This window comes from Lolium perenne, chromosome 4, assembly GCF_019359855.2.
Source record: "Lolium perenne isolate Kyuss_39 chromosome 4, Kyuss_2.0, whole genome shotgun sequence".
Lineage (NCBI taxonomy): Eukaryota > Viridiplantae > Streptophyta > Magnoliopsida > Poales > Poaceae > Lolium > Lolium perenne.
In genome coordinates, this window is record NC_067247.2 from 67,340,867 (window position 1) to 67,353,316 (window position 12,450).

A 12,450-nucleotide genomic window follows, 5' to 3' on the forward strand; every position below is an offset into this window, starting at 1 on the left:
TCGTAGCCGCTCACTGCATCCAGCAGCTCGCCGACGTCCGCATCCGGAGGAACGCCCGTGGTCACTTCATCAAGATCAAGACCCGGAGTATGTGCTAGGCACATGGTCAAGGCCATTGCGGCTGCGCCTCGGGCTGAAGATGCTTGTAGATCGATCACCAGCTCCGGCAGAACGTCCATCTTACCAATAAGCTTGCGCACGTCACAAGTGCGGCTCCTTTTGATGTTCAAATTATGGCATATTTTGCGGGAGGCGGAGATGAGATCCTTGCGGTCATCACCCGCGAGTTGCGAGAAGATCGTCTCGTGGGAACAAATTCCGGCGCTGTTAGGGTACCCAAGCGGCTCTACATAAAAAGATAATCGGGATATAAGCACGCAATTTGAGCGCAAAGTAAAAAGAATCGGAGCAAATATCTTGACAAGGTTCCGATATCATACCCAAGATGTTCTCATTGAGCAAGTCCCAGTGCTTTGCTCATTGTCTCCATAAATTTCCGGAGTCCGTTGAGCTCTTTTGCTTTGCCTCTGATGGTCTCGCCGTCGGCATTCTTTTTCAGCTCCAGCTCGCCCTTCTCCCCGATATGCTCGGAGTTTTCTCCGCCGGCTGCTTTCGGCCTGCTCCCTCTTAAGTTCCGCCTCCTTTAGCTTCGTCTCCAATTCTTGGTACGAGGAGCGCGAGTTCTCAAGTTCAGTCGAAGCTGTTGCAAGGGAGGAGGATGCGCCTATAATAATATACGTTAACGACAAATTTGAAGTCGGAATTTGGTTAATAACGAAGAAGGCGGAAACCAACCTTGGCGTCTGCGGTTGTTTAGCCGATTCTGCATTCTCATCCTTCGAGTCCGGATATTTTCCGCGACTCGTAGTAACGCGGCGCTGCAGGGCAATGTTCTTGTGCGGCTCGTAGTGCAGCGCTTTCTTTGTTCTGTAAAATTTAAACAGTGCGGGAGTAAAAATTCACTTTGTAGCGGTGGTTTCTTTTAAAGCATCATTGCGGAACTTTTCCGCCATAATGCTTGGGGGCTCTTGGTCCATTCTAAAAACTTTCCCGGAAGTAATTTTTCTCTAAGCATTTAAGCGCTAACTACTTTTTGAGTTTCCGCCTACATGCTTGGGGACTACCGGGAGTACCTTTTGCTTGCAGATAAGTTGATCGCAGAACTGGCCAATGTTTTTCTTGAAGTCCTGGATCTCTGATGTCCTGGAATCCGGCTTCCCCCAGGCGTTGTTCAGCATGGCGTTGAGCAGGTCTTGTTCAAGTTCCCACTTCTCCGCCTCGGTCGGCTTGTTAAAAAACTTGGTGGCATACGCCTTGGGGGTGGAAGTGGTGTCCGCGGATCTCCGAAGTTCTTCGGAAAAACGACTATGTCGCCGGCGCCCTCTCCCGGCCTTCTCGGAAGTGACTTCCGCATCTCCTTGGCCTTGTGTTTCCGCCTCTTCTTGGGCAGGGCTTTTGGCCTTGGGATCTTCTTCCTCCAGTGCCCGCCGCTAACCGGAATTATCTCCGGTGGAGTGTTTGCGGCGAGGCGGAGGAGATGGGTCAGCCTTTGAGGAGGCGACGGTTGAGGAGTTGGGTGGGAAGCGCCGGGTGGAGCTGAGTAGAGGGACCAACAGTAGGAGATTTCTTCATGTACTTCGTGATGGGCTCCTGGCTGGTGGTCCGCGTGGCAGCGGTTTTCGGATTCCTGCAAACAAGTGAAAGGGTTTAGACAAGAAATAATTTCGCTAAGTAAAAATCGCATCATGCTCGGAAACTCACGGGGCACGGGAATGATGGGGCGTGTGCCCTGGCCGGCCGTCGAGAGCATCCGTAGACGCGCACGCTCCGCCTTCCTTGAGTCAAGCGGAGGTGGTTTCGTCGTCTTTGGCTTCTTGGCGGAGGCCTCGCCGCTAGCTCCGGCCGAGCCGGGAGCCTGGGCGCGGGGAGGCTTGGTCGGTCGAGGGGCCGGCTTGCGGGGTGCCTGGTCCTCTTCCTCCTCGTCGGCTTCCGGAGCCTCCTCCGCCGTGTCGCCAGTAACGGGGACGCGAATGATGGTGCGGAAGTTGTCCTCCGCCAAAGTATTGAGCTGGAAGGAAAATGAACAGAAGTTAGAGTTATCCTTGTGAAGTTTGAAGCAACGGAAAGAACGAAGCTTACCGGAGGACACCGATCGTTCGTGTAGATATCCTTGAACAGTTCCGGGACTGTTGGCCCCTCGGAATCTTCACCAGCGTCTTGAGTCTTCTTTTCGGAGAGTCGGCGGAAGATCATGGCGGGTAACCCGGAGAAGATCATCCGCCCCGGTGTAAGAGCACATCAACCGCGCGTTGTAGCGAAGGGGCTGGATTCTCCGGGAAAACCAGCTAAGTGTAAGCCGGGCTCCGGTAAGTCCGTCGTGGACTAGCCGGGAGATTCTCCGCGCAGCTTTCTCCAAGGTTGGAGTCGGGCGAGTGGAGGGACGAAGCTCCAGCTTGCAAGTTCTTCGGAGGTTCGTTGACGAACCTGGGAAGGCCTTCGTGGACATCGGAGCAGGAGCATTCTTCTCGTAGAACCATCCGGCGTTCCGATGCGGACGGACTCGTGTGAATCGTGGGGAGGATACATACGATTAGGGCGGAGCATAAACGTCATGCTTCCGCAGTTCACCATTGCTTTGTCCTTAGTTTCTTTCTTCACTCGGAAAAAGAATTGCCACAACTTGACATACGGCCGGATCCCAAGATGTCCTTCGCAGAAGAGTCACGAAGTTGGACAAGAGAAGGTATGAATTGGGGCAAATGTTGTGGGGCTGGAGCCCGTAGGTGTTGAGGATGGAGAGAAAAATTCCGAACAAGGGAGTGAAAGTCCGCGTTCCACCCAAGCCTTGGTCATGACAACTTCTCCGGCTTCACGGCTTGGGGGCGTCGGAGTCACGAACGAAACTCCGGTGTGTGGAGATCATTCCCTCGTTACGGAGCTCTCTAAGCTCCACGTCGGTGGTTGCGCAAGGCCACCATTGACCTCGTTCTCCTTCACGGATCCGGGCCTTGGACGCCCTCTTGTTTTCCGCCTCCTGCACCTTTGCGCCATCCGAGCTTGTCCCTCGAGTTCTTCTTGGAGCTCTTGGAGGGTAGGGATCCGGCTTGGAGCGGTCTTTGGAAGATGCGGAAAAAGGTTGAGCTAGTGCGATGTCGGAAACATACGGTGGCGGGAATGATATAGGATCCGGGCATATGGGTTCTATTTGGTTGGGATCCGGGCTACTCGAAGAGCTACCGGTGCAAAGTGACGATTCGAGTGGCATGCTTCCGGCTGCACCCATACAAAGTGTCTGAGTACCGGATCACTAAGCCTATCTTCTACACTAGGTTGTCTTCTACAAGTCCGGCGTACTTACCGCTAATGGCGCGGTGGTGCGACGGAGCTCCGGCGGAAGATGAGGTCGCCGAACTTGAAGGAAATCGGCCCGCGTGACCACGAATCGGCGGCGGAGCAAGTTTCCCGTTCAAACGTGAGAATCTTGGAGCGAGGGAAGCCTTGGTTCGGCGGCACTCGAAGTTCACCGGGCGAAGTTCGCGGAATCAAGATCTCGGCGGGCGGCGCGGCGCGAGGAGGAAGACGATGTGGTGAGAGGGGGTGAAAGAATGAATTTTACCGGGCCGCGGGGTATTTATAGGCCGCGCTCGGAGATTCGAGATCCGGATCCAACGGTGGAAAGCGAACGGTCGCGCCGTTGGATGGATGACACGTGTTTAGGTCAAATGCGGTAAAACGACGTGGAGGTAACTTAACCATGCACTCCCGAAAATTCCGGTTGAAGATTTGCATCTGCGAAACTTTAGCGCGGGAAATGAGGAAGTTGTGCGCGGGAAATACGGAACTTCAGTTGTTAAGAATGATCTGAAGATGACGGATTTCCGAAACCGTTAGAATCTTTTAAGATTCCGGGTGATTACGTGAAGATAAGATTGGCTTTCGTTCAAGCGAGGAGTAACAGGAAATGTTCTTTGGAACGTCGATGGATGAAGTCCCTCGGGATGGGAGCATTTTCCGGCTATAAGTTGGAAAAAGAAGAAAATGCAAAGTTGGAGCTCTTCAAGTTTCTCCGCGTTACCAACGTTTGCCGGAGATCATGATGGACCAGCAAGTCGGAAACCGCAGGGGAAACTCGGAGAACTCTGGGGGCTACTGTTGTGGGTATACTTCATGGGTGTACCATCGACAGTGCCTAGATCCGGCAAGCCCGGGTGGCCCACAGACGGTGATGAGGCATGTGGCCCATCGGGCGGCCCGATTCTTGTTGATCATGCGGGAAGAAGTCCAGCCCAGGATCGATGGCCGGATCCGTACCGACCTAGGAGTGACCCGGATCCGGGGAGGCCCATGAGGAACCCGGATCCGGTGACGACGTGTATGGAAGGCGGATCCGTGACGTGCACGGCAAGATATTGTACCGTAGCTAGGCTATCTGTAATCCGGCTAGGACTCTCCATGTAAACCCTAGATCCGTGCGCCTTTATAAGCCGGATCCCGGGAGCCCTAGAGGCACAACCACAACTCATTGTAACAACGCGAAAGCGCCCAGATAATTCCAGACAAGCAGCAGTAGGCCCTGTCATCGTGCAGGTGTTCCGAAGCTGGGTAACTCGCGTACCACCGTCCCGTGTGCACTCCGCCCTATGGCCCCTACTTCTTCTCCCCCTCGTGAGGATCCCTCCTCCGAGGTACCGTCGATTAGGCAACGACACCTGCCAAAGCGCACAGCAGCAAACTGCAGCGACGAGGAACTTGCACAGGACCTCCAGATCCAGCCAAACAAACTTGGAGCACTACTCCCAGGCGCCATGTAGGACCAACTACACCTAGACCTAATACTATGATGTACAAAACTAGAGCCGGAGCCTCCCCTCAGCCATCCCCAAGCGGCATCGCCGCCGGGAAGGACCTCAGTTTGGTCCAAGTCCAAGAAGGTAGCTCTCAATTACTGTTCAGAAGAGAAAGAAGGTAGAGGATAAGAATGAGAGCCGCTAGATTTACCGTTCATTGATCAGTTTATTCATGTATTTTATCTTGCGAGAAAGCCACAACAAACCCTTCCCGAAAAACTTGTCGGAAGCCGGGGAACTCACTCGGAATTCAGCTACATGTTGCTTTTTTTGTTTGCTGCTGCTAGATTCTTTCCACAGTCTTCCCTCTCATTGAATCCACACTCGAGCATGAAACACAAGCCTAAGAACCGTAGAAACGTCATTGCAAAGAGAGCGAGAAGGTGCTAGAGAAGCTTCAAAAGCAAGAGGCCAGGATGGACGACAAGGAGCATCATGCATTGAAAATGGTACATGGCGGAAGAGCTTCCTTGACATACGGAGCACCCTCAGGAGGACGAGCCGGTCCATGTGGTGTTGTAATAAATTTCATGGTGTTTGCCCTCCACCCCCACCCCAACTGGTGTGTGAGCTATTAGTAGTTCTTTAGCTGTTAAAAACAACTTTAAGTAGTTTAGATGGTTGGCTTTTGCTTAGTGCTGGTTTGTAATCCTACTAGATTTGGTCGGTGTTGTGCTGCCGAGGGGGTGTTCTCTTTTAGTTTATGTTTGAATCTTTTCATGACTATGGTGGACGCTATGGTTTCATTTGCTATGAAATGGAACCGAGAAGATGTTTCTGTTGCTTGATGTTGTAAGGTCTCAGTAAAACCTATGTACGGTGTTGTTGGAGCTTTATTAATTTAAAGTCTGGCTCTCCTCGAGCCTATTATCTAATCTTTATAAAAAAATGCACGGCAGCAGCGTGAAAGCCTTTCATATTACGTTAGTGCCGCCAGAAGATGTAAAACAAGATTGAATCATCCCATATAAAATGGATTGATGCTTGCTATTGATGATCATCTTTGGTCTCCGTCCAATATCAAGTGGATTGCAATCCAAAGGAAACCTTCCTCTGCATCTACCACAACCACCTCTCCCGTGGCACCATCTTCGGTGTTCAGGGACTGATCCAGGTTTGAGCGGAATGCCAAGGTGTTCAACGACACCGCCACCCCGGCCAGTAGAACACTTGATGATATTGTGCAGGAGTGCGGCCTTTGGCTGTAGTGCAGGCGTGGGTTTGTGAGATGAGTAGCGTTCAGCTGCCACCTGGTGGTGGTGGGTTTTTCTATCATGTCGGACTTGTAAATGTTCTCTTCTTTTTGAGCTTAGTGAAATGACACGTAGATCTTCTACGGGTTCTCTAAACAAAAGAGAACTGCTCCACGACATGTACTTAACGCCCTAAGAGCTCCGACATCTCAGGGGTGGAATTGGCTCGAGACAAGGAACTACTTAGTGCTTAAATTTGTTACATTTACAACTTGTAAGAATGTTCATATACAAGATGGACGTTACCGATTGCCCTGTAGCTTTGCCTGCTCCAGGTGCGCACGTCAAGTTCAGTAGGCATGTGCACTGAACTAACAGCGTAAGCAAAGTTGCATAAATGATTTTTATATACTAACTAAATAAAAGGCGAAAATGACAGAATTCCCAGCGAGAGATATTTCCTGGTTTTGCTCTCTACAAAATAAAGAAACTTAAATCTAAAACCTGAAGAGGCCCCCAAAAAAAATCAGAGAAAGACAACTCGCGATGCACAGATAAGGCTAGTGCAGTGCGGTGCCACTCGCCAGAGTTAGCCATGGCTTTCGGCGCTCCAACTGCCGCCGCTCCTCATGGTCACGCCACTGTGGCTCCTCCGACGAGCTCATCATGGAAGCACGCCACCACCTTATTCAGCTCGTCCAAGCTAAGTGGCGGCATCGGTGGCCAGAGGGCACGGCTAGTGACCGCAGTGCACGCACTGGCTCCGGCGACGTCGGTGCCGGCGCCCTTCCCTCCTCCGAACGCGGAGTACCTGGCCGCCGAGTTCTCCGGCCACGGCGTCACCTTCGAGGCCGTGGGCGACAGCTGCGTCGTGAAGATGCTGGTGCGGAACGGCAGCGCGGCGCACCTGCTGCTGCCGAGCGGGCTCGTCACGTCCTACAAGCCGGCCATGTGGCACGGCGCCTCCATGGAGGTGCTCCACACCACCGTCGGCGAGGGGCCCGGCGGGATGCCCGTCATCCGGGGCGGCGTCTCCGTGGACCTCCGCTGCGCGCGCGGCGTCAGCGGGGACGCGCCGCCGTCGACGTGGTCGCCGGGCGGGGCGTGGTCGCTCCGCGACGTCAGGGGAGGACCCACGGGCTCCATCGAGGTGGAGCTCGTGTCCGTGGAGCCGCCCGGGAACGGGGCGGCGGAGGCGAGGTGCGTGGTGACGCTGAGCCCGGACGCGCTGGCGTCGGAGCTCACGGTGACGAACGCCGCGTCGTCGTCGTCGCCCGTGGCGCTGTCGGGCGCCGTGTCGAACCACCTCCGCGTGAGCACGCCGGACGCCACCTACGCCGTGGGGCTGCAGGGCTCCGACTACCGCAGCAGGGAGCCCATCGTGTCGGAGTTCAGCATCCTGCTCCCGGACAGCGCGCGGCTCCAGCAGCCGCACTGGGCCAAGAGGATCGACATGTTCCTCTCCGGCGAAGGCGCGGCAGCGGTGGCGCAGGAACCGGACGGCGAGGAGGACGATGACTTCAAGCACCTGACGGCCGAGATGTGCCGGATTTACAGCCACGCGCCAAGAGATTTCACCGTCATCGACAGGGTACGTAAGACCATGATTCTTGCAAAGTTGCAAGATTCAAACACCAATTGCAGGCAAGAATTCAAACTGAATTCTTGTGGAACATTTGTATTGCAGGGCAGGAGGAACTCGGTGTGCTTGAGCAGGAGAGGGTTCGAGGAGCTGTACGTCTTCAGCCCAGGATCCAAGCACGAGTGGTACGGGAAGTATGCGTACGTGTGCATCGGCCCTGCCATGCTCAAGCCCGTGGTGCTGGCGCCGGGAGCTACATGGCAAGGGGCTCAATGCATTCGCAATCCAAACCTGTAGACATAGGCTGCTGCTGCTGGAAGATGATGATGACCTTGTTTAGATTTGTCACACCAACGTCTGTACATATACTGCTCGTGAGCAGGAAAATACATATGAAACAGTGAAACAATAAGGCTGCAGATCCGAGATAATTGAGTGCTCAAGAGCAAAATCATAGCAGAAAGATTGCGGCAACGCTTGGTAGCCATCACGATAAAAGTAATTGGATACCAGGTTACAACATCCGAAACTGTGACGTTGTTTACAGCGACAAGATACAACAACAGAACATGTCATAACTACAAGCGTTTGCATCCTCTCCAGACAGTACCCTTCTCTCCAGCATATACATTACCAAAATAAGTCACACCTGATGAGTAATTTCAGATGAAGGAAGTAGCCACAATGTGTGCAAGTCACTCGTAACGCCTCCTTTCAAATCGGAAAGATGTAATCATTCGGTAATACTATGCTGCAAACTTCTGAGAACATCATGTTGAAGAGCCCTGCATGTTGGCGAACATCTAGGCCAACTGGTGGAACCATTTGCCTCTTCAACACTGTCGAGCAAACATTAATCAATTAATAGGAGAGGAAGCCAATTATCGGGTTAACATACCAAGAAAAATCCAGACATGAGCATGCGATGATTGATTACTATTGTACTTCCGTTTCAAAAAGAATTACTAATATACTTAATTCCAGTTGTGAGCTATTAGATTTGATTGGCGTTGTAATGAGATGTCATTTGAGTGTTTCTCAGTAGCTCGTGTTCCGTAAGTTCCCGTGAAATTGCAGTCTGTGGAAGATATACCATGTATGTTGGTGTACAATCATGATTTAGTCCATATGTCTAGATATGCGTAATTCTAGTTGTACACTGGGTGGCTTGGTCTGCCTATGGCCTTCTCCTTTGCTTATTTATTGCTGCGGAGGTCAGCATCGCCTTTTTGGCGCTCCTACACTACCCACGTTCCATAAAGATCTGAAATTTGCTACAGTAAGTTATTTTGAAGGATAAAAGAGGAAAGTTTATACTTGAAGTAATCTATTAATTCGTAGAATTACTGCTTGCTTAGAACACATCTACACATATCCACATTTATACATGAAGAAGAGCTGTATTCTGCATTTTGTTTGGGAAGGTAAACTAAGATTTCTAGAGATCGACAATGATTGGTAGTACGTCTCTTACCAATTTAGGAGAACCTCTCATTGAAGATTCCTGCAAGTTGGGCAAAACCATTTCCCTTTGAATCTCGTTTCGGGTGTCAGACCAACACATGAGTAGTGGAACCATTCGCCTCCTTCACACTGTTGGGCAAATATTAAATGTTAGCATTCGGCAGAGATGGATGACGTTTCATATGAAAAAGCCAAAATGAATCATCAATTCATCATAACATATTAAACATTGCCACTTACAACGTGATAGCACAAGACACTACTGTGTAAGATTACAACTGTGCCCTTTATCTAATGCTTTTCTTTGGTAATTGTCATTTCTAGCATGGAGCATTGCACATGATCACAAGGACTGATGCATCAATCCTCATCTAGGACCAAATTGTTAACAGAATGTTTCTCTAAGTTCAATCTTGGATGGTTGTGTAGGTTCCCTTGTCTTTTTTACGAAGATAATTCATTATTCCATGTCTTTCCATGGGAGGGAGTATCCAGTGCATCATCACTACAATGCAAACGTAACAGTAGACAGTCATATACTGATACAATTTAAGGAGAGGACGCACCGGATAGGTTTCAGTGTCGGTTTTGAGGATTGTGGTACATGGTTCAAGAACATTTAGGACTGGGGGGGAGGGGGCTATATTTCAATCAATATTCTATCTATATATTTATTATTTGGCCACGAGGGGAGATATTGGTGATAATGAATAAAACTAATAACTAATAGAACAGGGAAGAATTTGTATTGAAAATCAATATTTATCTGTCGCCGTAGGAGATAGTGACAGTAATCAATGAACTAATATAACAGGATACCAGAAGTACTAAAGATTTGGAAACCATAAAAATATGTAGATTAATTAATAAATGAAGCAATTTGGATATATATACTATCCAAAGGGCTGGCTTCTACATTACGACCGTAAATTCTATTAAGGACTACCCTTAAACTGCACCTGTGGAATTGAGTGAAAAATCTAACGCATTGACCACTAATTCCATTCAACAGTTGGTGTATACTTTATAAAATACAAAACGAACTTGTATTGACATGTTATACAACATCTGGAAATTCCGAACAGTGCTAGAGTACACAAGCAAGCGCATACATAGTAGAACCCAATGTTATATCCTAGTAACAAGAGTAAAGCAGCGTGCACATAATCCTTGTTCCGGATAACAACAGGTAGAAAAAACTACAAGCATGGGATGACCAACCACCAGTCAATCACAACATCATTGTTCAAAAAAGCAACAGAATATGTTTAGAAAGCTTTAAAGCTTTTCTTAGGCCTGATAAATGTAAAAAACTAGTAATTCAGGACACAGAAGCTAAACTCCTCCAAATAAGTCACATGATAAGTATCATTACATATAGCACCATAGAGACTTACATTCTCATTGTCACAAGCAATCATATCACCATATGAAACCTGAAATATCAACAGCAAAACTTTGAGAAGATATGTTCAATGTAGATATTGATGCAAAAAAGAATTTCCAGGAATATTAACATGTATAAGCTTCAAGCTTACCTGGTGGCATATACAGTATGTCGGTTCATTTGGATCAATCATTTGCTCCACATCCATAGATGCAGCTGCTTTCTTGCTGCTGCCTGGAGGGGGCATTAAGTCGAAGTCCATACCCCTTTCCCTCTCCCATTCCCTCTCTCTGAACTTCTTTGCTTGGGGAGTACTGAAAACATGCCTCCGTTTTTCTTCTCTGCCACCCATTGGCATTGGAGGAAGGATATGCGGTTCATCTGGAGGTATTTTTCCTTCTACAAGTGAGAGAATCACGGAACAAACATTTAATCAATATTCTGTTTGACGAAGGATTGAGGATGTTATTCAATATTTGTTTCGTGATGATATTCCTAAATAATAAGTAGATCTGCCATCATGAATTGATTATACCTTGCTTTAAATCTTCAGCAAATTGGCCTAGGTCTTCATCAAGACGCTTGACATGGCTTTCTATCTGTACAATAATATAGCGATTAAACATGAACTGAAATGTACATCTGAACTACTTAAACGCTTCCTATTGGGAAAGGAGAGCACATATCCACAATTCCTCAAGCTACACGACTGTTTAGAAGGGGGCAAAACAAGGAAGCAGAACCAGGTCATAAGCTTGGCGTGCGAGCAAAACTTTCTCGGTGCAGAGACTCAGCGCATTGTCCTGACTATTTTCAATATCCTTCTTCACCCTATCCGAGGCAGCGTCATCATCATCCACCATGTTCGGCCTCAGGAGGTACTTAATCTGCCTTTTTGTCTGACCCAAATTGCCTGCATCAAAACAACATAATATACAGAATTATAAAATAAACCTGAGAAACAACATTCACCAGAACACCATCATATAAAAGGAGCTAGTATCAACAAATAGAACAGAATATGTCCTACCCGTGGGCTAGTCCCCTGCCACTTCTATTTGACGAAGTATTACAGATCAGTATCAACGATTAAAATTAGCTATATGACAAGTAAACATGATGGAATGGGAAATTCATTCATTCTCGCAATGATTTTACTACTAGCAGGTTCTCAAAATGAAATTTCCAAAGGAAAAAAAAAAGCAAAATCATCACCATCGGCCCTCTCGTCGAGCTCGTGCATGGTGGAGAGAATCCTCTGTAGGTCGCCTGCTAGGGTGCTCGAATCTGCGGAACAAAACGAAGCCAGTAAGATCAAAAGGTCTACGGGCTCCATCGAACGAGAAAAAGGAAAAGAAAATCGAATCCAGCAATCTCACACTCCAAGTAGTCATCCACGTACACGCCGGTGCGAGCGATCGCCATGCCGAACGATGGGGTGAGGGATTCAGTGGCGCGGGCGCTGGATTCGATTCTGTGATTTGGGATTTAGGGTTTCGGGGTCAGAGGTGGGGAATCTGGCTAAATTAGACAAATTTCCTCACATGGGTGATTATGACGTCATTAATGTGGCCGGGATGGGCCGCTGGGCTTTTCTAGTAATGTGGGACATAGAAAGAGCATGTACAATAAGGCTACTTTAGCATGTACCCTTTAGAAAAAAAACTTGTAAGAGCATGTACAATAAAGCCTACTTTAGCTGGCTATAATAAATAAAATAATATATTTTTGTTTAGTTGGAGGAGGAATAAGAGAAGAGAAGGTAAATGGGTCCTTATGCACGAGTCATCTCTAGCATGTGCTCCTAGGTAATTTATGAGAATTAAAGGTGAGTCATACATTAATAAAGTACTACATTATTATAGCTAACTATTGTACATATTAGCTACAAGCAAGTGTAGATAACTTGACAACTTGCTTATGGCCAACAACCAGCTATACTATTGGATTTGCTCTAAGAAACAGTGCATCCAACTC

At 48.7% G+C, this 12,450-nt stretch overlaps 2 protein-coding genes across 2 annotated transcripts; one reads left to right on the forward strand and one right to left on the reverse strand.

Annotated features, from left to right (window-relative positions):
- Positions 1 to 6,554: 6,554 nt before the first annotated feature.
- LOC127292857 (protein NDH-DEPENDENT CYCLIC ELECTRON FLOW 5) lies at positions 6,555 to 8,053 on the forward strand. Its single transcript, XM_051322366.2, has 2 exons — positions 6,555 to 7,631; positions 7,728 to 8,053. Exons 1-2 carry the CDS (start codon positions 6,636 to 6,638, stop codon positions 7,917 to 7,919), a joined length of 1,188 nt encoding a protein of 395 aa, XP_051178326.1. The 5' UTR covers positions 6,555 to 6,635; the 3' UTR covers positions 7,920 to 8,053.
- Positions 8,054 to 8,076: 23 nt separating this feature from the next.
- On the reverse strand, positions 8,077 to 12,039 carry LOC127292858 (PHD finger protein ING2). Its single transcript, XM_051322367.2, has 8 exons — positions 11,853 to 12,039; positions 11,689 to 11,760; positions 11,217 to 11,386; positions 11,009 to 11,072; positions 10,625 to 10,872; positions 10,484 to 10,522; positions 9,097 to 9,215; positions 8,077 to 8,461 (listed from the first exon to the last, which is right to left on the reverse strand). The coding sequence occupies exons 1-7, from the start codon at positions 11,896 to 11,898 to the stop codon at positions 9,114 to 9,116; spliced, it is 741 nt and encodes a 246-aa protein (XP_051178327.1). The 5' UTR covers positions 11,899 to 12,039; the 3' UTR covers positions 8,077 to 8,461; positions 9,097 to 9,113.
- Positions 12,040 to 12,450: the final 411 nt, after the last annotated feature.